General features: G+C 38.6%; 1 protein-coding gene across 3 annotated transcripts; it reads left to right on the top strand.

Annotated features, from left to right (window-relative positions):
* Nucleotides 1-301: 301 nt before the first annotated feature.
* Nucleotides 302-24,930, top strand: LOC144532607 (receptor-type tyrosine-protein phosphatase epsilon-like). 3 transcript variants are annotated; one of them, XM_078273465.1, is made up of 21 exons: nt 302-785; nt 8,299-8,543; nt 15,088-15,159; nt 15,680-15,776; nt 16,252-16,325; nt 16,747-16,883; nt 17,058-17,148; nt 17,304-17,380; nt 17,464-17,500; nt 17,603-17,700; nt 18,287-18,406; nt 19,422-19,582; nt 20,883-21,018; nt 21,206-21,355; nt 21,802-21,895; nt 22,252-22,328; nt 22,467-22,601; nt 22,840-22,965; nt 23,117-23,268; nt 24,291-24,426; nt 24,562-24,930. In XM_078273465.1, the coding sequence occupies exons 3-21, from the start codon at nt 15,093-15,095 to the stop codon at nt 24,634-24,636; spliced, it is 2,040 nt and encodes a 679-aa protein (XP_078129591.1). In that variant the 5' UTR covers nt 302-785; nt 8,299-8,543; nt 15,088-15,092; the 3' UTR covers nt 24,637-24,930. The 3 variants fall into 3 exon arrangements, with proteins under 3 accessions (XP_078129591.1, XP_078129592.1, XP_078129590.1); XM_078273466.1 differs by having other exon boundaries at nt 19,419-19,582; nt 21,805-21,895; XM_078273464.1 differs by having other exon boundaries at nt 303-785; nt 19,419-19,582.
* The last annotated feature ends 987 nt before the right edge of the window (nt 24,931-25,917 follow it).

The raw sequence follows: 25,917 nt of genomic DNA, 5'->3' as shown, positions 1-25,917 counted from the left end.
TCTAAAAGTAGTAAAACCTTTGGTCAGTTATTTTTCTTTTCTCAAGTCTTCCATGTGATTTTGTACTAAGTATCCTACTGACCTAAGGCACTCTGAACTACATTGTGTATCCTTTTTATAAATTAAAATGGAAATCCTAGCTGACTAAATCTAAAATACAGAAACAAAAGTCTGTTTGTCAAAACAAATGCCACAGGACATAACATCATGTGACAGGAAACACATCCATAAAGTTTGATAAGGTCAATGTGAATTCATAACGTAAAACCCCAGAGGAACACCAAAGGAATGTTACATCTTAAAACATATCTTAATGTATTGAACAAACGTCACAGCTAAAATGTCAACCGTGGGAAAAAAAACTATCATAAGATAGGAAAAACAAGGACAAACTGTGCCTTTTATGCACAGGGCTGCCCTTTATCGTCCAATGATGCAGGAATGTGAGGGATGCTGAGTGTCCAGCTGATCCACTGCTTTGCGCCCGGGGGAGGGTCTCCAGTCTCCACTCTGGCTGCCATAACACGGCTCAGCTCAGGCAGGCAGGTGGGCCGGCGGGGGTGAAGCGCATCCTCGGAGAGATCTGCTGGAAACATGATCATCAGGGGAACATAAACGCGTTATTCGTCTACGGTCAGATGATAAGACAACTCCATGTGTTTACGTTATCCTTCAAATGACATAACAAAAGAGGCAGGCGTCGGGTCCGTGCAGGAAAGACACTAGCCGACATCATCAGCCGCTGCGCCGTGTGAGGCGAGGTCATCGCAGAGTAGCCTACTACGGTAAGAGCAAAAAAGCAGCCGGGCTACTTTTCCATATGTGCATTTACGTAAACGCCGACTGTATTCTTTCGGTTTTGTACTCAGCCTCGTTTTTGAAGCCTCTCCCTGGTACTCAGTGTAGCTGGGATGTATTAGCCTCCATCTCTCTTATAATTAGACCACACTGCATTTCGCTGAAAGAAGAAAATTTGCTTTAGCTACAACACATCTCCAGAGAGGGGGAAACAGCATGCAGGCCACAGGGATTGGACATGGTATAGCCTATTCCGTGTAGGCTGCCATTCCTGAACACAGACAACATGCACTACAGTAAATATGGGTTAGTGGAGCAAATCCACACGCCCTGCGACCATCAGGGTGCCCCATGTGATTATTTTCTCTTCTAGTAATAATTATTTTTTACGTTAGAGCCATCTGAGAAATTGTTGATTTCATATCGAAATTGCGATCAGATGTTATTGGGAAGAGGTGCATTGGATATGCAGCATCCTCATGGTCTAGACAGAAAACGCAAGTGGGCGAGTACACGTAGTAGGCTAAACATGGACAGGCCTGTACGTGGCATACTCAACAATCATACTGGATGCTGTAGTTTACACAATATGGGTTGTTTTCTGGTATCACCTGAGCGAATAACTTTGTGTCAGTTAATTTTATTTTGAAGCAAGGGCATATTCAGGTCAAATGTTTGGTTTCAATTTCAAAATAAAATACATCCCTTCTACACATTTTCATATTTGTACCATTTTCATTGTAGCACTAATGACAACGACTGACCTATGAATCTGGAACACAAAAGTAATAGACAGGAAGAATTTCATTTTTATAGCTGTAATTGCTTAGCACAGACTCTGATCATAGTATGGTAATTATGTGACAATGAGAATGGCATAATTGTTGCAATGTGGGAAACTGGTGGAAATACCATGTGTTCTCACATGAATTATAAATGTCCCTCATTCACCATAACCTAATTCACAATAACTTCACCTTCTGTTCCATCCCTGATTAAATGGCCTAATAAAAGCTGATGTTAATTTAAGAATTACCTCATATTCTTCATATGTGGTCTAAATAATGGGCTACATCGCCCACATTTTTTTCACCTTGGGAATACATGAGCTATAGTTAGACACATGCTAATTAAAGATTCATTTCTTGATGATGACTTCTCAATATCCTAAGGTGAGAATGATGCTGATGTGTAAAATATGTCCACACTGGCCTGTTTTAAACTGGTTTAGCATAGCTGTGAGTATGAATGGATGGGCAGTTTATATAGGCTACACTTTGACAATTTGATGCAAGACATTGATATGACAACAGCCTCTGTAGAAAGACATGAGTCATTGTTGAGTCAACATGATACACTTCTCTTGCTAAAAAAGACATCCCTCTGTCTGAGAACCAACAAGTAAAATCTGTGTGATTGCTTTACATATCGAGATTGAAGACATTTATGTTTAGGTCAGTGTAACTCTAATAATGCACTCTCGACTGTACCTTAATTTCAAAACAACAAACAGTCATGGGAGCCATTTTTCCATCATCGAGTTTTGTATTAAACATGTTTTGTGACACCTCTCCCTATTCACAATCAGTTTTGAGTGAATTTGAAGTTTTAAAGATTTGTTTTATAAATTATTTCACTGTTTTGGAGAGTTTATGCTTCGTGCAGACATGTATGAACCAGAGAGGATTTGTACAGCGTGGGAAAGCAAGTCTTTTATCTAAACTGATTTATATTTTATTATTTTGATTACCCTCCTTTATCATGGCCATGTGGGCTAATCAGAGATTATCTAGCCATATACATTTTCCATTAGGTGCCTGGGTAATTATGCTTCATGATCTGCTAATCTGAACTGTCTGACTTTTGTCACTGTTTCCTTCGTTGTCTGTTGTCTGTCATTAAAATAAGAATTAAGGCCTTGCATATGAGGATTATGTTCGATTCTATGGCGTGTCTGCATGTGTGCACTGACCAGTGTGAGACGTGAGAGACCTTGTGAAACACTGCACTAGTGTTCAATGAATATGTGTATGTATGCAACTGGATGTAGACAAGATATGCTCTGCTCTGTTTTTCAGGCACTACATCCATACATTTTATTTAAAAAACATCCACTGCATCATCACAACACAATTTAAAAAGGTTTCTTGTTTGTATTTCACCTCTGACTCAAGTCTTCATCAAGTGGGAAGCAGGTGACTGTTCTTAAACACGAACAGTTGTTTCATGAAGGAGTCAGAGAATGCAGCTGCAGGGTCTGACTGAAGCCTCAAAGTAGTTTAAAATATGACACCCATGGGCGTAAATCTGATCTATCAGTAGGGGGGGGGACAATAAACATAAAATTTCTGAAGAGCAGTTTTTGAAGGGGACACAAATAATTCAGCCACAATTATACTCGTAGAGGACGTGTACACAGATGAAAGCCTTAATACTATCATTAGTGTAGCATGGAGACTGTACCATTATCCTTCTTTTCAGTGTTTTTCTTGATTCAATAAAAAAACTGACTAAATTGACCAAAATATTCCTCTTTAAAACCATGTATTTATTTCTAAGTTGTTTACAATCAAGCCACACAAATACCTTAAAACTTAATGACTTATTTTGAAAATATTTCCCCATATAAAAGAAATACAATGCTTTTGTACACTTGTTAAATTAGCTGATCATAATGTAAATTAGTGAGCCACTAGTAAAGCTCATCTGCTCACACTGACAGCCAAACACCTCCAAAAATATGAACTAAGCTTACTTGAGACTCTACACCTGACTGTCCCTGGTCTCCCTGTTCCTCAGTTCTTTCTGTCTCCTTTGCCTGTGACATAGTGACGTTAGTAGGCTATTTCCATTAGCACCCATTCTTATAAAGATGTTACCAAATTGTCTTGATATGAGGACTTATTGTACTTATTTGGCGTTTTGGTGTAAACCTACTGAAAAAGGATCTTATGCCTGTTTTTCATTTCTCTGTCATTTTATCTGGGCAACAACAACACAAATCTTTAACGTCAGATGTCTAAATATGAGTTAGTTTCATAGGTTCACCACGCGGTCATATTATAATTATAAAATGATCTTGCGTCCTCCACATAAATATTAGGTTTCGTCTGGGACAGAGGATATATATTTAACTGATCAGCCACTTAACTTCATATTCAGCAAAACACAACTGTAGATCTTCAATATTAACCCTAATATCAGTTCACACACATAACGTTAGGCTTATCGCTGTGGTAACATTAGTTGTAGTGGGTGCATTTCTATCCAACAAGCTATTAAATAAGCTAGGTAACGTTACATTATATTACACTAACATAGCAAACTTTTTGTCATGACTAATTTGTTAATTACGCAGCATCATTTCTATTTGAGAAAAGAACAACTTCATCTGATGTTTAATGTGAATAAAACAGCCTTGAACCGCCTACTTACTAATACTTTCCTGTCACTACCCAAACCACTGTGAGGCAATGGAGGGGGGACTCAAAATGTTTCTAAACTTAAAAATCATTTTTTGGGGTTTGTATTGTTTTACTACTTACACAGATATTTTAAGTATACATCATTATGTTATTTACAATACACAGCATTGTTTTAATGATATTTCTAGGGGGGGACAACCATTAGATGGGATTTACGCCTTTGATGACACCTAACAATGTGTTTATATCATCCTATATTTAAGTATGCAATAGTAATGATTGGACTGCTGTAGCACTGTTTGCTTGTTCTTACAGTTTCAATCCACTTATTATACTGGACTTTAGCAAAAGGAACAAACTTATTACCCTTGGTTGAGCTACAATGAGTGGTGAACCTGTAATTGCGATGATTATTATCTCTTGTCCCTGGCTTCACCTATACTGTGCCCCAGAAGTGTCATTTTCAGACTCCTCAAACTTGAGGCTGGAGATTACTCTACTCATCCTCTGATATGAAGGGATAAGAATAATAAGCCTCAGCTATTTCCCTCGGCAATAGCCACCTATTTCTAAGCGTGGGTGTTCATGACAAAGGCAGTAACATGCTCAGTAGACCAGTTACTTAAGGTCCAGAACTCCAAGTGGCAGATCTACATGAACATAAGAAGCGTCTTTTTAAGTATTTTGCAAAAAGACACAATTATCTTTATCTCAAGCAGCATTTTGTCACAAACAGATTCAATCATATTTACAAACAGATACAGATACTCACCACTACAATCTGAAGTGTGAAATCAAATTTTCATACCTGACTGACAAAATGCAGTCTCTGCCCGGTCAACATTGAGCATCATGAATAAAGGTTACTGCATGCGTGCTCTCTAAAGACCTATAGTAGTTTACCCCATTATATATAAAACAGTGGATTTATCGTCTCAGGAAACCACGTGTGCCTCTGGGATAGAAGCCATCAATATTGGATTTAAGTGTCAGCAAGGCAGCATGTGAATAGAATGAAAAGCTAGATTCATTGAAGTCAATGGGGTGTGTGAATAGCATCTGTCAGATTTGGGCATGGATTTCAAATATTTTGACCATGCAAATCACGATAAAAAAACAGACAACAATAGTGATATTTAATTGTTAATTGTGTAATCAAAAGAAACATCTTTACCTCATAGCTGGTCTTAGCTATAGTACTTCCCTGTTTTGGTATGAATTCATGATTGAACCACAGAGTGCTGGGTGATGACTGCACTCCCATAAAACTTTAATGGCCTGCATGTTTCCCCTCTTAGTCAATGGGCAGAGTGGCACAGAAAGGAAGCACTTGTGCTTGCAGTAATCGTATGCCATGAGCATGTCTCCTTCTTCTTTGGACTGAATGTGCGGGGCTGAAAAGAGAACAATACTCTGTGTGAAAAGATGAAGATGGCTTCATAAAAGTCTCCCAAATGACTTTCACGCAAGTGAAATAACCGTATGAATAACTTAGCATATTATATACATTTGTTATACCTATTATCATTTAGCCCAGGCTTTTTAACATGAATAATAATATGCTACCATTGCAAAATACCTAGCCTAATACTTCGAAGCGTATTATTACTTCAATATAGCACATTACCTATTATTAACATTGTTGTACCACTGCTTGGTAGCAAAACGTTTCTTAAACTCTTTGTATAACAACTAGCAGGGAGTTCAGCCTGGGAGCTGAAATGTGCTCAGATCTAGAGAACAGCGCCAGTTCTGCCTGGTTACTCTGTGATTCATTTTTGATTGACAGATTCAGTAACAAGATTTATTTTTGCAGGTCAGGTCAAAGGTCACATTAGCTGTGTTGTGACAGTTTGTCTTTAGTATATGTTTTTAGCTTGACCTTGTAGTTCCGCATATAGAATAAATGCACCGGAGAGTAACTTATTACTGTGCTGTTTGAATCAAAGAAATTGGAGCTATGCATTACCATGTTATCTTGAAGGAACACTTCACCAATTGTACATGTCAAATTACTAGTCACGTTGAGTGCTACACAGCCTTTAAAAACACTTGTATAATGTCTTCTGTGGTTCAGGAGGAATTTTGGCAAGTCTGGGGGAAGCTGGGGCACTTGAGTAATCTTTGCTTGGGTGAAGAGTTTAAAAGAAATTGGTGTTAACCAGGCAGGAACTTTCTATACAAGACACTATTAAGTTACATCATGGTGCAGGATCCATTGTGTTTGGACTTTGACCGCCACTCTTGGGACTAAAAGTCAGGATAACTCTGCTGCATCAGTTTTGGACCTTTCTATTTTGTATACTAAATGCAATGTAGATTAATATCTATGATCTGATTGTGTTTTTAGTGTTGCTTATCACCACTGATTGAACTGCCAATTTGAAGGCAAAGATAAAATAGAGATTTAAAATGTTCTTTAAACATGTTATTCTAATTGAAGGACCAAAACCACCCCACACAATTGGATAGTATAGGGAAATTATACTTTTCTTTTCTTATCCTTGCAGTCTAGTGATTATTCAGGGATTTTTCACAGTGCGAAAAAACCATAGTTTAGAAGAAAGAAAAATTGTAAAAATGTATGCCACTGAGACATTGAAAAGCTCAACTGTGCTCTGTTGTTTGTCAGACAGACTCCCATCTGGACTTTAATAAAAGTAAGAATGTAGCATTTAAAAATGATACCAAACATAGTTTAGGATAACATTAATAAAGGTCCATAAATCAAGCCTTTAAGAGGATGCACTAGCTAAAGAAGAATTTTTGGTGGATTAGTAAATGCATAGCTGTTTACAGCTACAGCTGTGACTCAGCACTAGTTATCATCAAAATATTACCTATAGACAAAGTTTTTCAAAAATGTTAACAAGATTTTGCCACCTTGAGTGGCCCAGAAATTGTGTCTGTGTCTGTGCCCATGGATCATTTTGGTGTTCATGTCACCTATTCTCAAAACCTGGCTTTTGTTTCTGATAGAAAAACTGAAACCTGTTTTTTGTAAGTCCCCCAAACTTATGAATGCTAGAGCACATTTTTAAAGCCTTATTTATTAAAACATATTTTGACCAGGTTTACATTATTTTGACCAGGTTTAAGCTGGTGCTTTGAATAGCAAACATGTTAATGTTAAAATGCCAAATTACTTTGCAACATTTGGAAAAGTTGAGCACAGCTCCTACAGTACGGGGGGAAAAGAAGTGTTTTCCATACCTTGTTCATTCATTTTCCTCATTTTCAGACTGAGTGGGCCCATCCAGCTCGGCCTAGTGACTAATCCACCTCTTCTGCTTTGCTTTCTGCTTGGCTGTGATACAGCAGCCAAGTGTTAACAATATGGCTTTGTTTCTTACACCTGTGGGCAGTGGGAGAGTAGGAGTGAGGGGCAAGAAGTGCATGCTTTCTTTCTCAGAGTCAAGCAAGGCGATAGAATACCATTATAGTCAAGTCTTTGTGTAAATAGTAAAGAATTAATTCCAACATACTTGCAAGAAACCCATAGCATAAATGCAATGGTTTTCTTGTACAGTCACATTCACGGACAGATTTGCGGCTGTGTGTAGTAGTGGTGGCTTTAATTGGGCTACCATTTTCCTGTTTACTATTATTAGATTTAAAGGCGATTATTACAATTATAGTGTTAGAAGCAAGTGAAATGGTGCAAACTCCTCATGTGTACCACAAACACTGTCTGGGAAGACTAATTTGTGGAGAATTAGTTTTGCATGGTTGGAGATAAATAGCTTGTTAATGTTTTGGCTTTGGAACATAGGTTGTTGCAGTAAACAGTACACAAACATTGGTCATGTACAGTGCACATTGTTGCACACATCCACACCCAGTTGATTGCATGCAGTGCATAGTCATTCTCTCACACATACTGTGCAAAGATGCAAACTTCCACTTCTACTTCTCTCTTTTTTTTGTGCATATTCATGCATTTCAAGTTTTTTTCTTTGAGTCAACCTCAAACAGTGAGTCATGAGACATCTGCCTCTGTTACTGCTTAACAATATATAGGTTTTGGTTGAACTTTTATACATTTGTAACTATTGTATTTTGCTTACATTTCCAGGTTCCCATGGACCCCTGTGCCTTGATCCCGATCTAAAGCTCTGAAAACGACCTCAGGCCCCGCCACCGACCTCAGTCATCACTTCACCCAGTACTATTATCGATATCTCAGAGAGGATGTGAGTAGAAGAATGACTGAGGCTATAAAACCTCAATAAGTCCAACCAAGAAAAGAAGTGGAATCACATGGCTGCTATGGACTGACGGGTCAACTGATACCAGATCACACTGGCTTTGCTTGGAAGTGTAAGTCTTTTATTAAGCCATCTGACCACAGACCAGGTCAATTCTGTTTCAGGGAATCAATTGAAATTGAATCTATTAATGGGAAATAATCAAATAATCACAGTGTCTCCTTTCATGATTGATTTTTTTTTTACCTTTACTCTGTAGTAGACAGTGATCAGAGACATATATAAAGGATTAAGAAGATGAGATAAAGAGACAGTAGCATTCCCAGTGTTATGTAAAATGTCTTTTTGATAGGTAGTTGAAGTTTTTGTGATGTGTATTTTGAAAGGCAGCCATGTTGCAAAGCCTCCCTCACATCTAAAATACAGTGAACTGCATTTGACGATATAGCAGCAACTTACCAGACTGTACAGCTTCATCCTGTTTACTGCCTCTGTGTACTAAGGATGTCTACCATTATGGCTGTTATCTCTGAACCCAGAATCTAGACATTCATCTCCCCTAGCTCCAACTCCTCTCCCCTCTCTTCTCGTCTCATCTCCTCTTTCATCTTCCCTCTTCACTCTGCTGCCACACTTTACTGATGTGTTTGTGCTCTTGTCCCATCCTTTTCCTTGGCACTTGACAATGGAAGTGGTGGCTGTTTCTGGTTTTCTTTTTTTTTGCTCTGCCTTTGTTCCTTCTGTCCATGGAAAAAAACAAAAAACTTGTATCTTTTTGTGTACAAGACACATGCCATCTATTCTGTGCCAAGCACAAAATGTGGATCTGTCTTTGAGGCTGTATTGATTTGTGAAGAAACTGAGACCTGATACAACTATCTATTTGATATTTTGTTATTGTTTGAGATATCCCTGTGAACATAATTTGTTTACCCTTTATTATAATTCAAACTACTATCCTGCAGCACCAACTATACCCATATTTTTTTAACAGTATTCTGTATATCTCACTATAAATGTGTAGTCATGCAAACCTAGCAATATTGCTCCTATTTTTCCAGATCAGAAATCATAGTCTAATAAGCTTTATATCTGGCAAATATCCATGAATGTGCTCGACAGTGTCACTGATGGAACATGTTGAATAATTTAGAAATTGCATTTTTCAAATCAATGGACATTTAAATTGCTGTAAGCTTTTAGCAGGGTCAGGTCAATGAGGTTCCTTTCTGTTTACATACCATGCATCATATCCCATACCAATTAATCAGCATGTAATGTTGGATTGTGTTATGGTGATGCGATGGTACCTCATTTGCTATCATTTGGTGTCGGCCTGTCGATCCACCACTTTTGTCCAAACTGAAATATTAAAACACATATTGAATGGATTGCCATGGAATTTGGTAGAGATATTCAAGTATCCAAGAGGATGAATCCACTGACTTTTCCTCTTGCGCCACAATGAGGTTGACATTTGTGTTTTGAATGAAATATCTCGACAGCTATCGATTGAAGTGCCATAAATTTGGTAAAGACATTTATGTCCCGCTCAGGATGTTGACCCCGTGCCTTTTATCTAGCACCATCATAAGGTCGACATTTTAATTGGTCCAGTACTTAAAAATTACTGATCAACCTATCAACCTCAGCTGTGCCTTGTGCTTAGTACTGATCAGCAAATGTTAGTGTGCTATAATGCTAAACTAATGGGGAACACAGTAAACATTAGCGCAGACTATGCTGAATGTAGCTTTAGCATGGCTGTAGTCTATACTCCTAAATCTTATTTCATTGCACTGTGCTGAGCATCATGTTAAACTGTGTAGTAAATGGAAGGGCACAGAAAAATCATTTTACCCACATTCACGACCAACAGTATTCCTTAATAGAGATTAGATGACATAGAAATCAACTGTTGCCTTTGTTTATGTCTAGACGTGGTTTTATATAGACCCTTCATTAACTCATAACTGTACAATATAAAACCCATTTTGATAGACTAGAGAGCCCTCAAGGGTGTACCGAGCCTTCTGCCCAGTGCATGCTGGGATAGGCTACATGCATTCATAACCCTAAACAACAGCAGGTATAGTTATCTGATAGATTGTGAATGTAAAAGCAGATTTAAGCAGGTAGGGACTTAAAAAATGTAAAATAAAGTAAAAAGATAGATTTTTAAATTAAGTGGCACATCAACAGACCACATATAAGTGTTTTCACTTTTTCTAATTTGCAGATTTTTAGACTACCTTTAAACATGTCAATAATAATTGCCAGCTGGTTCCCATTAACACCTCATTGCAGCGACTCAGTAAGCGTGTAAACATTGTATTTTTCATGTTTCATCTATACGCTTTTAGGAAAAAGATGCAAAAAAGGATTGCAGAGCAAGCTACTCATTAATAATCCTGGCTGTGAAGCTCAAATAGATTGCCCACAAATAAATGCCTGCAACGTATTGTGCTATATCAAACGTGTGCACTATGACAGCACAAAGGAACATGAAGTGGAAACACAGCAGCAGTTAAGGAGAAAGAATAAAGATCATGAGTTGTACAATTTCAATTTCAGCTAACAATTTCAATTTCAACTAGGATAGTAGATTTTAATTTTCCATTGCCTGTGAGATTATTGCATGTGACAATTCAGCTGTAATCTAGCTACAGTAGTGGTAGCTACAGTAGCCATAGTTGTAGATGTAGTTGTCAAGGTTAAAAAAGAAAATGTCATCCCAATGATTATGAGCAGCAACCTACATCCAGAGTATTAGGCTATATTGTGGCAGGACATTAAATAGATTGATGGAGCAGTCCAAGAACAGTATGCGCTCTTACAAATGACACACAGGTCAAAAGAGATACAGTAGAATATGACACAAATCACCTTGATGTTAATGTAACTACCAGTGGTTACCAGCATCTAATAAGATATTTAAGAGCTCTAAAAATTATGAACATGAATTAACATTTTTCAAGCTATTTTACTTATTTTTGCTTGCACTACACTGTATTTGTCTTACACATCCACATCATCATGTATTGTTCTCTATGAAGTTTGCATATAACTTATTAATATGAGGTGTTTAACTAAGGCCAGGAGGTTTAGCATGGAGCCATATGATTATGTTTTAAGTATTTAGAACTTCGCAGAAACACATTTTCTCAGCACTCAGAGGTATTTGTGTTGTTTGGTTTGATTTGTGAGTGGAAATGGATAATACATCACCTTATCCTTCACAGTCTGGTTGTAATTAATGATGAACATGATTGAACAGGCTGCAGGTCTGGCAAAAGGAAAAGACACATTTTTATGGTTGGTGTTTCTATTTGTGATATCTATTTTCTGTGAGTCTTGTTTTCCGGTTCTCATGTGAGAGCCAAGGTGAGGGAGACGTTGAAGTCAAGCAGAACAGATTTATTTCAGAGTGCTGTGAGTCTTGGAATGTTGCAGATGAACAGTACATCTCACCGAATTTTATTGTGTTTTTAAGTTTCTTTAGTGGTCTCGTATTTAATGCACAGTCAAATGCTGATCCTTATCTCGGCTCTGTTCACAAAAGCACAAATGCAAAGCAGATCGATGTTGAATAATGCATATTCATGCTCAAAATATTAACACTACCTTCAAGGTTCAACCCGCATGCGATGCATTCTGAATGTTAGCATTGCATCATGCATGAATGGGATGATTTGCTTCTGCACTCCCAACTTAAGTGATGCAATATACTTTAATGTATGCCAAGCAGGTGTAGGAGGTTGAAGTTATCACCTTGTTTTTAGTATTTCATTAAACAGAAAGAAAAGCCAAAACATCTTGATCGCCCCCTGGTGGCTGGCTGCAGTACATGCTACATGCTGACATCATGCTTGATAGCTGTGATTGACTCGCAATTGGTCGGGCGTACACTTTTGTACAGTGGGAAAAAGTGAAGACACATGTTCCATCTTTATATACAGTCTATGATCTGAAATTAATAATACATAATAATTATCATTTGTTACAGAAAGTTTATGAAAGCCATGAATAATGCATAATGTGTCATAATTAGTCATAGCAAGTTTCATTAAGATAAATGCAAATATTTCGAAAACTGAAATATATGACCTACATTATCACAGAAATTACATTTTAATAAGAGACAACAGTTTAAGTCCTGTCAGAGTCACAATGACTTTGCTGTTTTCTCACAACAACACAAACAATTGTAGGCCCTCTGAGCTGAAGATAAGAAGTTTGTGTTTCGATGAAGGACTTTTGACTTTTCTTGCCTTGAATGTAGGGTAACACTTTTGTACTGCTTTTGTCAGCAACACAAAAACTCTTGTTCCCTTTGGTCTGAAAAGGAAGTAAAATGTGTAGTTTATCACTTTTGAAAAATTACATTGCACTTATTTGGCTAATGCTTTTGTATGAAGTGACTTACAATAACTGCATTCCATAAATAAACTAATAAGTGACAAACTGGCAATGGTTACAGTACAGTGCCTTCTCATGCAGTAAGATGTCTACTATTTCTTCCTCCGCTTAGCATGCTCTCAAGTTGTGTTCAATTGTATCAATTTCCTCTGTTGTTCAGAGGGCCACACTGCAACACATACTGTATAATTACATTTTCTTTTTACAGGAAAATATTAAATCTAGGTCTGAGTTATAATTGTTTCATTTAATCGAGTCACTTAAAGTGACATGTGCATTTGACCTGTTTTTACAGTTTCCTTCTGTTCTTTCATTTCCTGGCTATATGCTGTATACTGTATACTGTAGCTGCCAGGAGATGACAGATATGCAGCGACCTGTGCAATGACCCATACGTACAGCATGCCTTGCAGCATAGAGCTGTAGGATGGGTCTGTGTGAGTGAATGTGACTTGCCCAGTGGGGTAGAGTGGGAAACAGGTGCCAACACTGTCAGCTTGTTAACACTGGGGAGAGAATTGGCTCCTCCAACAGAATGCGGCACATATGCAACACATAGCCTTTGGCTGTGGGCATGCACATGTGATGTGAGAAAAGGCAGTGTGTGTGTGTGTGTGTGTGTGTGTGTGTGTGTGTGTGTGTGTGTGTGTGTGTGTGTGTTGCACACAGTTATGATTCTGGTATATTAAATGGGTGTAAGGGGAATTTCATTTGTTTGTCCAATGATTATTAACGTAAAAAATAGACATCTGTCGGCACTGTGAACATGAAATACATTAAATAAAAGGAGTTGTGTTTAGCTGGTGCCACGCTGATTACATCGTGTGCAAATGTGCATGTGTGCATGCATGTCAGCATCCCGGGTGTTGTACTGTGTATTACTGCAGACAGAGACTGTATAATGTGCAAAACACAGAGCCCCTAATAATACTTTATAAGTCTCAACATAAATTTTGTTTTGAGCACATTGTTAGAGCATTATTATGTGGCTTCTTTTTCTGCAAAAGCTTTGGGAGATATAGTTATATGAAGCCCCCTAGGGTCATTTGCAAGACATTCTCTCAAACATCACAAATTAGGCCCCTAGATGACCCATTTCAAGAAGAACTAAATTGACACAATGAATTATTTCATCCAGTCTTGTGGCCTCTATAACGAGAAAGGGACTTGGAACAGAGAATAAATTAGGACACTCAGTTCTTGCTTCTCTCATTTATTTCATCAAAGTCATTTAGGCAGATTTGCCCCGTTAGCCCAATTTATTCTGTGATTTCTTACCCTCTCATTTGGAGGACAGGGTAGAAAAGAGGAAAATAGACATAAGTTTGGAGAAATTGGCTGCTACATTTTTGGAGATAATAAGACACAAGGATAATGTGTCAGGATTGATTTAATTTTGGTGTAGTTGTGAGGAACTTGACATATCCTTTTCATTTTGGAACGACACTTGCGGAGCTCTGCCCCAAATAAATCACTAATAGCTTCCAGCAATAAAGTAAAAGGGAGAAGTGAGAATGTGGTTTAGAATAAAATGATGGTTCACTGTAGAGCGAGGGAAATAGAGAAGTGTGTGTGTGGGGGATGGGGGGGATGCTGAAGTCAAAGAAATAAACAACACAGTGTAACCAATATACATATGCTATTTTCTACACTCTGTAAAGCTGTTTATTGATATCACTATTCCTCTGGGGGGGAAATCACACTTACAGTATGTCCACTGTATTTAAAAACAGCTACTACATTGAGGAACAGTGTGCGTGTCTTATTGTCACCGTGCTATGCACCTTTGCTAGGCTGCGCAGTGCTGTACATCAAAGACAACACAGCAAAATGAGATGGCTTCTACCAAATAACTACGTTGCGCTCAACTCAAGTGTCAAATCCACAGGGTCCACAGGGGATATGGTTACTGTCACCTGAGGGTTAAAGCCTCTCCTCTCTTGATGTCTGAATATTAGGTTATTTGATATGCTGCTGCTCTTTCAAGTCAGCCTGGCAGGACAAGACTGCAAGCAGATTTCCCACAAGGACTTTAACTGCTCTTCAGAGAGACAGACATCACTCTCAAGCCCCATCAAAGCTGAGCTCTCCTTTTTGCCCTTTGCATGCTTCACCAGGCTGCAGATGCATTTCATATTGATTTGGCTCCTTCTAGTGGTCTTTGTGGAGAAAAACAGGGTTTAATCTGTTTTTCTTGTTTTAAGTAACTGGTGTTTTTTTGTTTGTTTTTTCCACAGTGACAATGGTGTTGTTTTTGATTGGGATCTCTATTGCTGTGAATAATTCATCTCATGAGAACCAAACTGCAGGTAATTGTTGAAATGACTTAAGAGCAATTAAACAACATATGGAAATGATAAGATGTTAAAGCAGGACTATGTCACTTTTGAAAGATTAAATAATGTATTTTTCTGCCTATGTATTAAGTTGAATTTATTAGCAATAAATCAATTACTCACTTTAATGCACTCAGGGATTCAGCTGCTACAGCCTTGCTTGGTCTGACAGATATTACTTTGCAACTGATGTTATGAAGTCAGTTCACTGACTTTGTGACTCTTCTTCTACTTGTGCTGATATTATACTACATTTTACCATTTCCCATTATCCCATCACTGAGTGGTTATCACTCAGCAAAAGTTGCATAGTCTTGCTTTAAGGAAACCGTTTACATTTTGGATAATACATGTATTTGCCTTCTTGCAAAGAAGTAGATACAAAAAAGACAGCAGCTGTGTATTTCCCAAAACATCAAACTATTTCTTTCAATATTAATTTGTTCTCTATTTTGGGATTAAAACTATTATGATCACGGTGTGTTCTTTCCAGAAACCCCCACCCATCAGGGTGCTCATGTGCTGCCCTCAACACTGGTCATATCCCTGCTTCTTATCATTGTTGTCCTGCTGACAGTCTACTGTCTGAGGTGAATAAACCTGCACACACACATTCACAACTTATTGTCTATGAGTGAATCTCTGCGTTCTCTTTTCTCCCTCTCTCTCTCTCTCTCCCTTTTAGCATGAGAGTGAGTGTGTTGGGTCAGGGCATCAGGGTGGGGGTGGTTTTGAAACAGGCGGTGAGCATTGGCTTACGGGTAAACAGCTGCATCTCAAGTAAGACAGCAAACAAAAACAGCTAGGTCAGGTCAGGTCACAGACACTCATTCACTGACCAGCCAGCTCAGACCTTCTCAGAGAACGCCATGAGGAGGAACAGCTTTGCCTCTCTTAGATGGTTGATATTGGTTTTGGTATTTGTTGTTGGCTTACGTTATGTGCTTTACAGCTCTGCTGTGGACATCAGGGTTAGCTTATTTTTGCTTTCTTAATACAGATATTTGCCCTTTATCTCCTCTGAAGGTTTTGCTTTCTCTGCCTCTCCCTCTGTTATTACTGTAGGTTCAAAAACCACAGGAAAGCTCTCGTTACCTCGGTGGATAAAAAGATTCCGAATGGCTTCTTGGAGGAACAAGGTACCGTTGTGCTGTAATCAATATAACCACCAGTGCTTGAAAATATAATACAGCCTTTTACTTTTTATTTCTTTTTTATGTTAAATGCAGGCTTACATTCTTTATAGACTAGGAAAGTTTCACGATCTAAAGTCCAAGGTAGCTGGAAAGGTTTTGGAAGGCTCTTCATTTTCCTAGCACGTAGGGAGCCATATACATTTTCACTTCAAGTAAATTAAAGGAAAGGCCACGTTCTGAGTTAAGACTGTTCCGTGCAGCAGCAACAGGTTTATGACTCAAGAAATCATTTCTGTCGTGTACCCACAAAAGTAGGAAATCTTAATGGCCATCAGGCTTGTTTTTGCAGGTGCTATGAGAGCTTGTAATGTTCTCTATTGGGAACCATTAGCAGTCTGACCGCCAAATATTCCTTTAAACCCAGGAGAGCAGACAGTGGTCCTCCTCCCCAGATCTCCCTCGCCATCCAAGAGGTACTTCCCCATCCCTCTGGACTCGCTGGAGGAGGAGTACCGGATACGCTCTGCAGACGACGGCAAGCTCTTCAGAGAGGAGTTCAACGTAAGCACGAGTTTGTGTGGTGTGGATATGCACTGCAGTTTGTATCTGACTAAGATCTGTGTCCTGCAAGCATAGAACAAGTACAGAAAATAGTAATAAAATGTTATGTTAGTAGGCTGTGTACCCGTGGCTTTATTTTTGTCTCATGAGAATTTGGCGGTTCTTATTTTATAGTCGCTGCCTTGTTACTACCACCACGGGTCCTTTGAGGAGGCGAGCAGAGAGCACAACAGAGAGAAAAACAGATACCCAAACATTTTGCCATGTGAGTGAGGATCTATTCTGCAGCTAACAATATTAATGTAACCTTTAGACTTGCAGTTTTATTGATCTCTGAACCGTAAGGAAAGGTGACGTGGGCCGAATGGAAAATAAGAGCCAACTTTATTTGCAGGCTTTTTTTTCTTCTCTCTTTCACAGATGATCATTCAAGAGTGTTGTTAAGTCATCTAGATGGACATCCATGTTCCGACTACATAAATGCATCTTACATAGATGTGAGTCTTAGTTGCAATTAAGGTGTTAATTCTGATTATAGGACTCTTTACAAATTATTAATACTGTTTGTTTTTTCACACAGGGTTTTAAAGAGAAGAACAAATTCATTGCAGCTCAAGGTAAATGTGCAATTTAGCTTGGTTTAGTATTTTAAGAATTTTGCTGTTGAGTGTATGACCATTTGCACTGTATCTTTTATACTTTTCTTGATTCTGCTTCAGGCCCGAAGCTTGAGACAGTGGCCGACTTCTGGCGGATGGTTTGGGAACAGAAAACAGCAACTATAGTAATGCTGACAAATCTAAAAGAAAGGAAAGAGGTTTGTTAGAGTATTTTTCTATGTTATAGAATTAACCTATACACTCTATATGCCTCCAATGCACCATTAACAAAACCCTTTTGTATTCTCATGACCCAAAGTCATGGGCATAATTTCTTTGACCCCTTTTCCCATCTGAGAATCTATACAAAGTGTCACCCAGAAGATTACTTAGCATCGTATTAAATTTAAAGCCTCAAAGGGATGATCAATTGAGAGCTCAATTGCAGGTTTGATAGGGCAGGATAGAGGCGATGGGGATCAATGACGGAATAATTGTTGATAAGATCCTAAGAGGCTTCATGATAATTAGTCTAAGAATCTAGTTAATGAGTTGAAACGTCACTGTGAAGATCTTATTGACTGACAGAGTCGCACAAAGTCCCAGTGATTGCCTTTGGATTGGATTGTGAAATACACGTGTGAAATACACATTTCTATACGTGCACATACGAAATACACAACAGATGCTGCTCTATGATCATTTGATATGTAAGTTGCAAAGATAATACTGTTGTGTGTTCTTTATAGATGTAAATTTGTCTTCTAGTTCAAGAAGAATAACCTCTTTATTGTCTCTGAGCAGGATAAATGTTATCAGTATTGGCCAGAAAAAGGCTGCTGGATGTACGGGAACATCAGGGTGGCGATGGAGGACTTCACTGTACTGGTGGACTACACCATTAGAAAGTTTTGCGTTCAATATGTAAGTAAAATATGTGGATCTACATATCAGAATGTAAATGATATTAATAAGGGATGCATTTTTAAAGCACACACAACTGACTTGACCTCACAGCAAATATGTAATTATACTGTACAGCAGGAAAAAGGAAACAATTTAAGATTAAGATAAATTATGCTTTTATTTAGACATACACATGCACACATGCAAAAAACAAGTGTGTGCTTTTTCAATATTTTTCTTAATATACTTCTTAATTGCTATAAAAATCTATAACCATAATAGCTAGATTGCTATTAAAAATTAAACATTAAACAAAGCTGCATAGAGATGTAAAAAATGAATGTTCCCCATGGAGACATTTTAGTAAACTATAATAAGATGCTAAATTGAATAAATAAATGAAAACCAGTATGGAAACATATTAAGAAATATTAAAGCATATACGTAATAGACACAGTATGAAATTATCAATATGTAGGTGTGTTTAACGTACAGTAAACTGTTCAATTGTCTCATATTTACAGCTTCATACACATACAGTATCTGTATTTCTCTTCCTGTGTTTTTGACTGCCGAGTAGAGTGCCATCGTAGTGTACCGCAAAGCCTTCAGATTGCAAAATTCACTTTGTTCCCTTTCCATTTGAAGCCAGAGAAATGCAGATATCCTCTCTGACTCTGTGAAAACTGTGACTGTACTGCAGTACAAGCTGACAGTGCTTTTACACTCAACTCTCTGAACACAGAACAACCAACTGTTCAAGAGAATGAAATGACGGTCTCATGAGACATGAGAGCAAGGCAGAGGCAAACCAGTACACATTTCATAGTTGTATTCTGTCACAAGTAGCAAAATGACAATTCTATTTGCAAATGTTACAGTTAATTTGAGGTTACTTTTTCAGTAGGTAACATTGTTTAGTTGACTGATTTGTGTCTGCACAGTGAACATTATTCATGCACAGGTATACACTTTGTGTGTGTGTGTGTGTGTGTGTGTGTGTGTGTGTGTGTGTGTGTGTGCTTCACAGCAGGGCAGTGATGGTCCCCGAGCTCCGCGGCTGGTCACCCAGCTCCACTTCACCAGCTGGCCAGACTTCGGGGTGCCATTCTCACCCATCGGCATGCTGAAATTCCTCAAGAAGGTCAAGACTGTCAATCCATCGTATGCTGGACCCATTGTTGTGCACTGCAGGTAAAATATGTAGTATAACGGAAGCCAGAAGACAAAATATAATAAATAGTGTCAGTCATAGAGTTGATTCACTTCACAACACTTTTCGAATGATTCATTTCCTGTTTTGCAATACATCTACAAGAAAAACTGAAATGTGGTATCTGAAAAAAATCAACATGTTTAGCAGTAGCCTGTCAGAAGATTTTCTTGTTGTTTTTGTGGAGTTAGAGGTTAGAGATAAACTTCTCTATAATTTGATATTGTTGTGTTTGATAAGGTTAGAGGTGAACTCTATTGTAGGTAAAATGTATAAAAACTTAAGTGAAGCATCAATGAATATTGTATGTGAATATGTTTGTCCAACAGTCAGGCCAGTCAGTTGAAAGCCTCACCAAAGAAATCAGCAGCCGATTGTAGCAACTGCTGTAACAGGTGCTCAGGGAGAGGGACTGTTGTTCTTGAATGGGGCCCATTGAGGAGGCTTCAACACCACGTTGTGGAATCTCAGCTCTGTGCTCCCAGTGGTGCTGTCTGCTAAAATGACCCTTGTAAATCTATTAGGAGTGTCTTTGGGCTTCAGAGGTGAAGCACTTTTACACATGCTTGAGGCTGTCCACAATTAACGTCTTATTTAAGAGGACAGGGATAGCATGGCAATATACTGTATAACGAGAATGCAAAATTATGTATTGTGTGAGAGAAAACGCTATTCTTCTATTGCTGTGGTTCCATTTGTACTGTATTTGTCTCACATTGCCAGACCTACCTCCACAGCGCTGCGGAGGAAGGTCTGGCTAGTCCACACAGCACTCCTGGATAGGAGCAAAAAGGTGCTCTGGTTTATTGGCATTTCTTTAAACCAATCACAATGGTCTTGGGCGGTGCTAAGCGCCGGACGCAATAACGGTGCCTCTGCAAAATAGCCTTGGGAAGGAACTTGTTTTGGTGAAACATGCTCATTTAAAAGTTGTTATAGTCGTGCAAGAGTAAACTCAGATTCGACAGATCTAGCTAGCTGTCTGGATTTACCCTGCAGAGATCTGAGGAGCACTTAACTATAGTCCTCATAAATCAACCGGAGTTTAGAATGTCAACACAAAGAAAGCGGAAGGTGAGGGACATCCAGCTGAAAATGAGGGACATCTGGCGGATCTTCCAGCGGCACCGGAGCAATCACCTAATTGAATCGTCGTCAATATAGACTAGTACTGTATAGATACAATGTGGTGTAGAGTTCTTATCTGACACATTTTCTTTAATAGCTACCCTTTGTTACAGAGAAGACCTTGTGCCTTCTTTTTGTTTTGTGTTTCCACAGTGCCGGGGTGGGAAGGACTGGGACCTTCATTGTCATTGACAGCATGATCGACATGATGCACATAGAACAGAGGGTGGATGTCTTCGGCTCCGTGAGCAGAATACGAGAACAGCGCTGTCAGCTCATCCAGACAGATGTAAGTGTTGACCCTCTCCGACCTGTTGTACCTTGGACTGACAGCTCAACTCGCTGCTCCAATCGTGGCATAAACAAGCAAGGACGTGGAAAACAAGCACGTCGAAAATAGTAGGAAATACTTTGGCAAACTAAAGCTACTACTTCTACCTCTTCGTCTCCTTCACTTACTCTGTCTTCCCCCTCAGATGCAGTACTCCTTCATCTACCAGGCTCTGTTAGAGTACTATTTGTATGGAGACACAGAGCTGGATGTGTGCTCTCTGGAGGGCCATCTGCAGAGGCTTCACAACACCAGGGCTCCCCACGACAGGCTGGGCCTGGAGGAGGAGTTCAGGGTAGGAACAAAGAAGCTCACTCTTAAACAGTTTAGTCAGTAATGAATCGCCCCTTATGACCCTGCGTCTTGTATGGAAGTATAATCATGGAAAACTTGCCCAGGGTGCCACTTTTGGCAGTAGTAACATAAATAGCAATGCTTTGAATCAACTACAACTTTATAAGGCACCACCATCTGCCACACAGGATTTACTATAGCTTGGTGAAAAATTCTCATTTTTGCTGCAAAGAGTCCCTCACAGCTCCATACACACTAAATGTCTTAAAAATCTTCTTCTTCTTCCTCTAATCTTGTTCTCTACAAATAAGAAATGTTTTTGTCCATCTTCGGGTTTTTTGCATTTTTTAAAATAGTGTCTCACTATGTTTATAAGCGTTGTACTGGCGTGCACTAAGGAAAAACAAAGTTTTCGATGATGTCAATCCACTCGTGTTCTCTCGTCAGAAGCTGACCAATGTCCGCATAATGAAGGAGAACATGAGAACTGGGAACCTTCCTGCCAACATGAAGAAGAACCGTGTGCTTCAGATCATTCCGTGTAAGGAATACTCCGATACTCCCTACACTTTCATAATGCATCACCAAGTAACATCAAAGTATCACACTGCTGCTGATGTTATAGATGGCGTACACAGATATCTGGCAAATCAGTTCATGTCTGTGTGATCAATGACATTTAAACAGGGCTTGTATTAAAGTTGGGAGTAGAGTTGGAACGGAGAGCCTGTGTACAACTTTTTACAGTGAAAATTGATATAGGCTCTGGCGTGTTTGGCCTTAATAACACAGCTAAAGTTTTACTTAGCTGTTTTTTTTCCATCAGCCTTTTCAAACTTTTATTTTATTAGGAATCACTTGTGGAAAGTTTCATTTTTTCCTTTTTTTCTTTTGCAGATGATTTCAACCGAGTAATACTCTCAGTAAAAAGAGGACAGGAGTTCACCGACTACATCAATGCCTCATTTATTGATGTAAGTACTCCCTCACGACCTCCTGTATAGATTTCCCATAGAAGTATATATAAAGCTCATTGTTTCCTTTACAAACAATGCAAAATATTATGTTTGCCACACTCTCAAGTGTTGTTTACCGGATGATCTGCCCTCCAGGGCTACAGGCAGAAGGACTATTTTATCGCAACCCAGGGCCCACTGTCTCACACAGTGGTGGACTTCTGGAGGATGGTGTGGGAGTGGAGGTGTCATTCAATCGTTACGCTCACCGAACTCAAAGAGAGGGAGCAGGTACAGTATGGTGCTCTTGCAAAAGTGCAGGAGCGCAGGATTTGCACATTTAAACAATCTTTTTTATTCCCTTATTACATTTTCATAATTAACTTATTTCTTATTCCTGACAGTCTGTGTATGTATTTGATAGCTTTATATTGTTTTTGTGGTGCACACTGAAAATATAATAACAAGAATAGGATATAAATCAGTCAAATGAAGTCTAATTGTATTTCCATCTGACCTTTCCAACTAGGAAAAGTGTTTCCAGTATTGGCCATCAGAGGGCAGTGTAACATTTGGAGATTATACTGTGGAGCTGACTGGAGATGCACAGTGTGAAACCTTTACTCTCAAAGACATGGTGCTCACCTACAGACCAGTGCGTAATGTTTTATTATAACATTTAGTTTTCTTTGCGCTGTCAATTTAAAGTTTGTGAAATGCAATTATATCTAACAATTTTAGGTGCATAAAAATAGAGTAATAGAGTAAATATAGAGTAAAATAGAGAAATATTTCCATCTCTCCAGGAAAAGCAGTCACAACACATCCGACACTTCCACTTCCACGGATGGCCTGAGATTGGAATACCAGCCGAGGGAAGAGGGATGATTGACATTATTGCCGCTGTGCAGCGGCAGCAGCAGCAGTCTGGAAACCGTCCCATAATTGTGCACTGCAGGTGAGGAACTTCAGTTCGACAATTCTGCAGCATAATGTGCATCTTCATATCAAATTATATACAGTATATCGTAAAATGTTTCTGTCCACTCATGCTTTTAATTCAACCCGCTTTCATTTTTACTGCGCTTTAATCACCTAATCACCTGGATATCTCAGAGTGATATTGGAAGGAATTTCATTTTTCTGGATACATTTTTCTTTCCTACAAATGTCTGTTACAATAATTTCTACATTTTGCCTCAGTAGACCTGGTGTTCTATGCCTAAACCACTTATGTGATCCCTTATAAAGACTTAGCTGTGAAAGCTTTGATCAGAACCTAGCTTCAGGTGAAGTGATTCTAAAGCAGCATGCCCCTGTGGGATTGATCCAATCCACTGATTCACAGTCAATTAAAACCTCTCAAAGTGAAATCTCTTCTGACTCCCACTATGATTAATCTGATAAGATGAGCTAACGACAGGAAATGGTGTCATCACTCTCTTCTATTCCTTCATCACCACTTGTCTAAGAAGGGCTTTTTAAAGCTTTTTCTCTGCCCCTGGGAAATGGGGCTAACCCATTGCAATCCCCAATGTCTCTCTACAATTCTCTTCCGAATTGCACATCACTCTCGCACTCGCTTCCTGTCTCTCTCTGCCTTTCTCTCTCCATCCCACCATCATTGTAAACATTGACTCAGTCAAACACTGAGCTTCCAAACTGATTAGTGTTAGCGTTTGGATTAGCCTCTCTTTAAGTGAGGATAATTATTAGGACTATTACACAAAAGGTCACCTTTTCCCTAGCAAACTTTTTCTTTCAAATGGAAAAAGGATGTGCTGCTAAGATTACAAGAGTTGAGATTGTTGTGAAGAAACTGACAAGTAATTAGAATTTAAAATGTTCTTGTTCTACTTCTGAGCTGTATTTCTAAATCATCTGCAGTTTTTTCTAAAACAAGTCTCACCATTTTCCAAGGCCGTCCAGTGTGTGCAATATGAGATGTGGTTGCTGATGGTTTTGTCCTTCGTGTTTCAGCGCTGGTGCGGGTCGCACCGGTACCTTCATTGCCCTCAGTAACATTCTGGAGAGGGTGAAAGCTGAAGGCCTCCTGGACGTTTTTCAGACAGTCAAGAGTTTACGCATGCAGAGACCACACATGGTTCAGACTGTGGTAGGTGAAAAACGAGATCATATCAAACCTGCTGTGCAGACTCTGTCAGTTTATTCACGGTTGTGTTGTTCGGAACTATTTCTGCACGTATATGCACAGTAACACCAACACCTTTCCTTCTTCTTTTCCTTCCAGGAGCAATACGACTTCTGCTACCGAGTGGTTCAGGATTTTGTTGATATTTTCTCAGACTACGCCAATTTTAAATAATAATGCTGTTTCGACTTGTGCATTTTTTTTTCTGAATGTTGTTTTCTACAGAAAGCAATTTTTACATTTTGCACTTGATTACAGATCTAAAGAAATAATTGTAACATACTGTAATATAATTAAAACCATCTGTACTCCAGGAGAGTCTGTCTCTTTCAGGAATTCTTGATCTTCAAGTATCCCAATGTAAAATATAGAAATTATAGTGGTTTATTAGTAGGTTGGTTGGGATCTTCAATATGTATACGTTTTATGTTGCATCATTGTGAGGGTCAATAAAGAAAAACTTTCAAAGACTGTATTCCAACTTTATCTATTTAATATATATTGTATGTATTGCTCACCTGAAATGCACCACTAATGTGTTGTAGAGTACATGCATTCTCTTTTCTGCTTTATTTTGTTACTCACCATATTTTGTTACTCACCACAATGCCTGTGGTTTACATTAGTCTTGTATTTAATGCTGCCCTCTGATCATGTTTGATTGCAATGAGGAGAAAAAAATATGTTTGATAAATAGGGTAAAATGATTAATGTTAACACAATGTCCTGTCTGACGTGTGAATAATATTTATGATCTACCTTGAGCTCAAACAAAAACATAAAATTCAAGATACATTTCATTCTGTTAGACGCTGCAAATTACCTCACTTCTGTGTGAATAACTTAACAGCTGCTGCCTGTTGCAGTTTTATTCAACTTCACCAACTTTCTTGTGTTGCCTGTGGCAATATCACTTAGTGGAGTGGCGCCTGACGCTGCAAAATGCAGTTAGCCCACATTGGAACAGGCAGAAAATATTTGATTATTATATCCAAATGTATCAGTTTTATAAATGTTTTACAGCTGAGCATCGCATCCATCCATTTTTTCTACACATTACCAAGCTGACTTTACACTTGCATGTTTGCATAAAGCAGTGCCATATTGATTAGGAAGACTGCTCTAATCATGAAAAACTTGTCACCAAGTGACACAATTTTAATACAGATGTTTATGTTTAATTCAATATAATGACCTCATTTTTAAAAGTGCATTGTTTTTGAATGGTGGTCTCCTGTATGTATCATCAGTTCATTGTTTATACAAACACTTCAGAATATTATAAGGATAACAAAATGTACCATTATTTTAGTTTTTGCAAATAACTGTAAGAAATTGAGATGAAAAACACCACAGTAATGTGTGCTTTAATGAACACTTGATAAGAGATGCGGTTGAATCTTATCTGAGAGAGTAAAAAGCAGATATCAAGAACCAATGCTCAGCCAAAATATG

Source organism: Sander vitreus, chromosome 17, assembly GCF_031162955.1.
Source record: "Sander vitreus isolate 19-12246 chromosome 17, sanVit1, whole genome shotgun sequence".
In the NCBI taxonomy this organism is placed as follows: Eukaryota; Metazoa; Chordata; class Actinopteri; order Perciformes; family Percidae; genus Sander; species Sander vitreus.
The sequence above is the reverse complement of the archived record's forward strand: the minus strand, read 5'-3'. Positions and strand labels throughout refer to the sequence as shown.

What these genes read in the sequence shown, in the direction of transcription:
- LOC144532607 (XM_078273464.1), top strand. Translation starts at nt 15,093, where the DNA reads ATGGTGTTGTTTTTGATTGGGATCTCTATTGCTGTGAATAATTCATCT. An exon ending in ATACCCAAACATTTTGCCAT is followed by an intron (nt 17,149 to 17,303) that starts GTGAGTGAGGAT and finishes TCTCTTTCACAG; the next exon opens with ATGATCATTCAAGAGTGTTG. An exon ending in CAAATTCATTGCAGCTCAAG is followed by an intron (nt 17,501 to 17,602) that starts GTAAATGTGCAA and finishes ATTCTGCTTCAG; the next exon opens with GCCCGAAGCTTGAGACAGTG.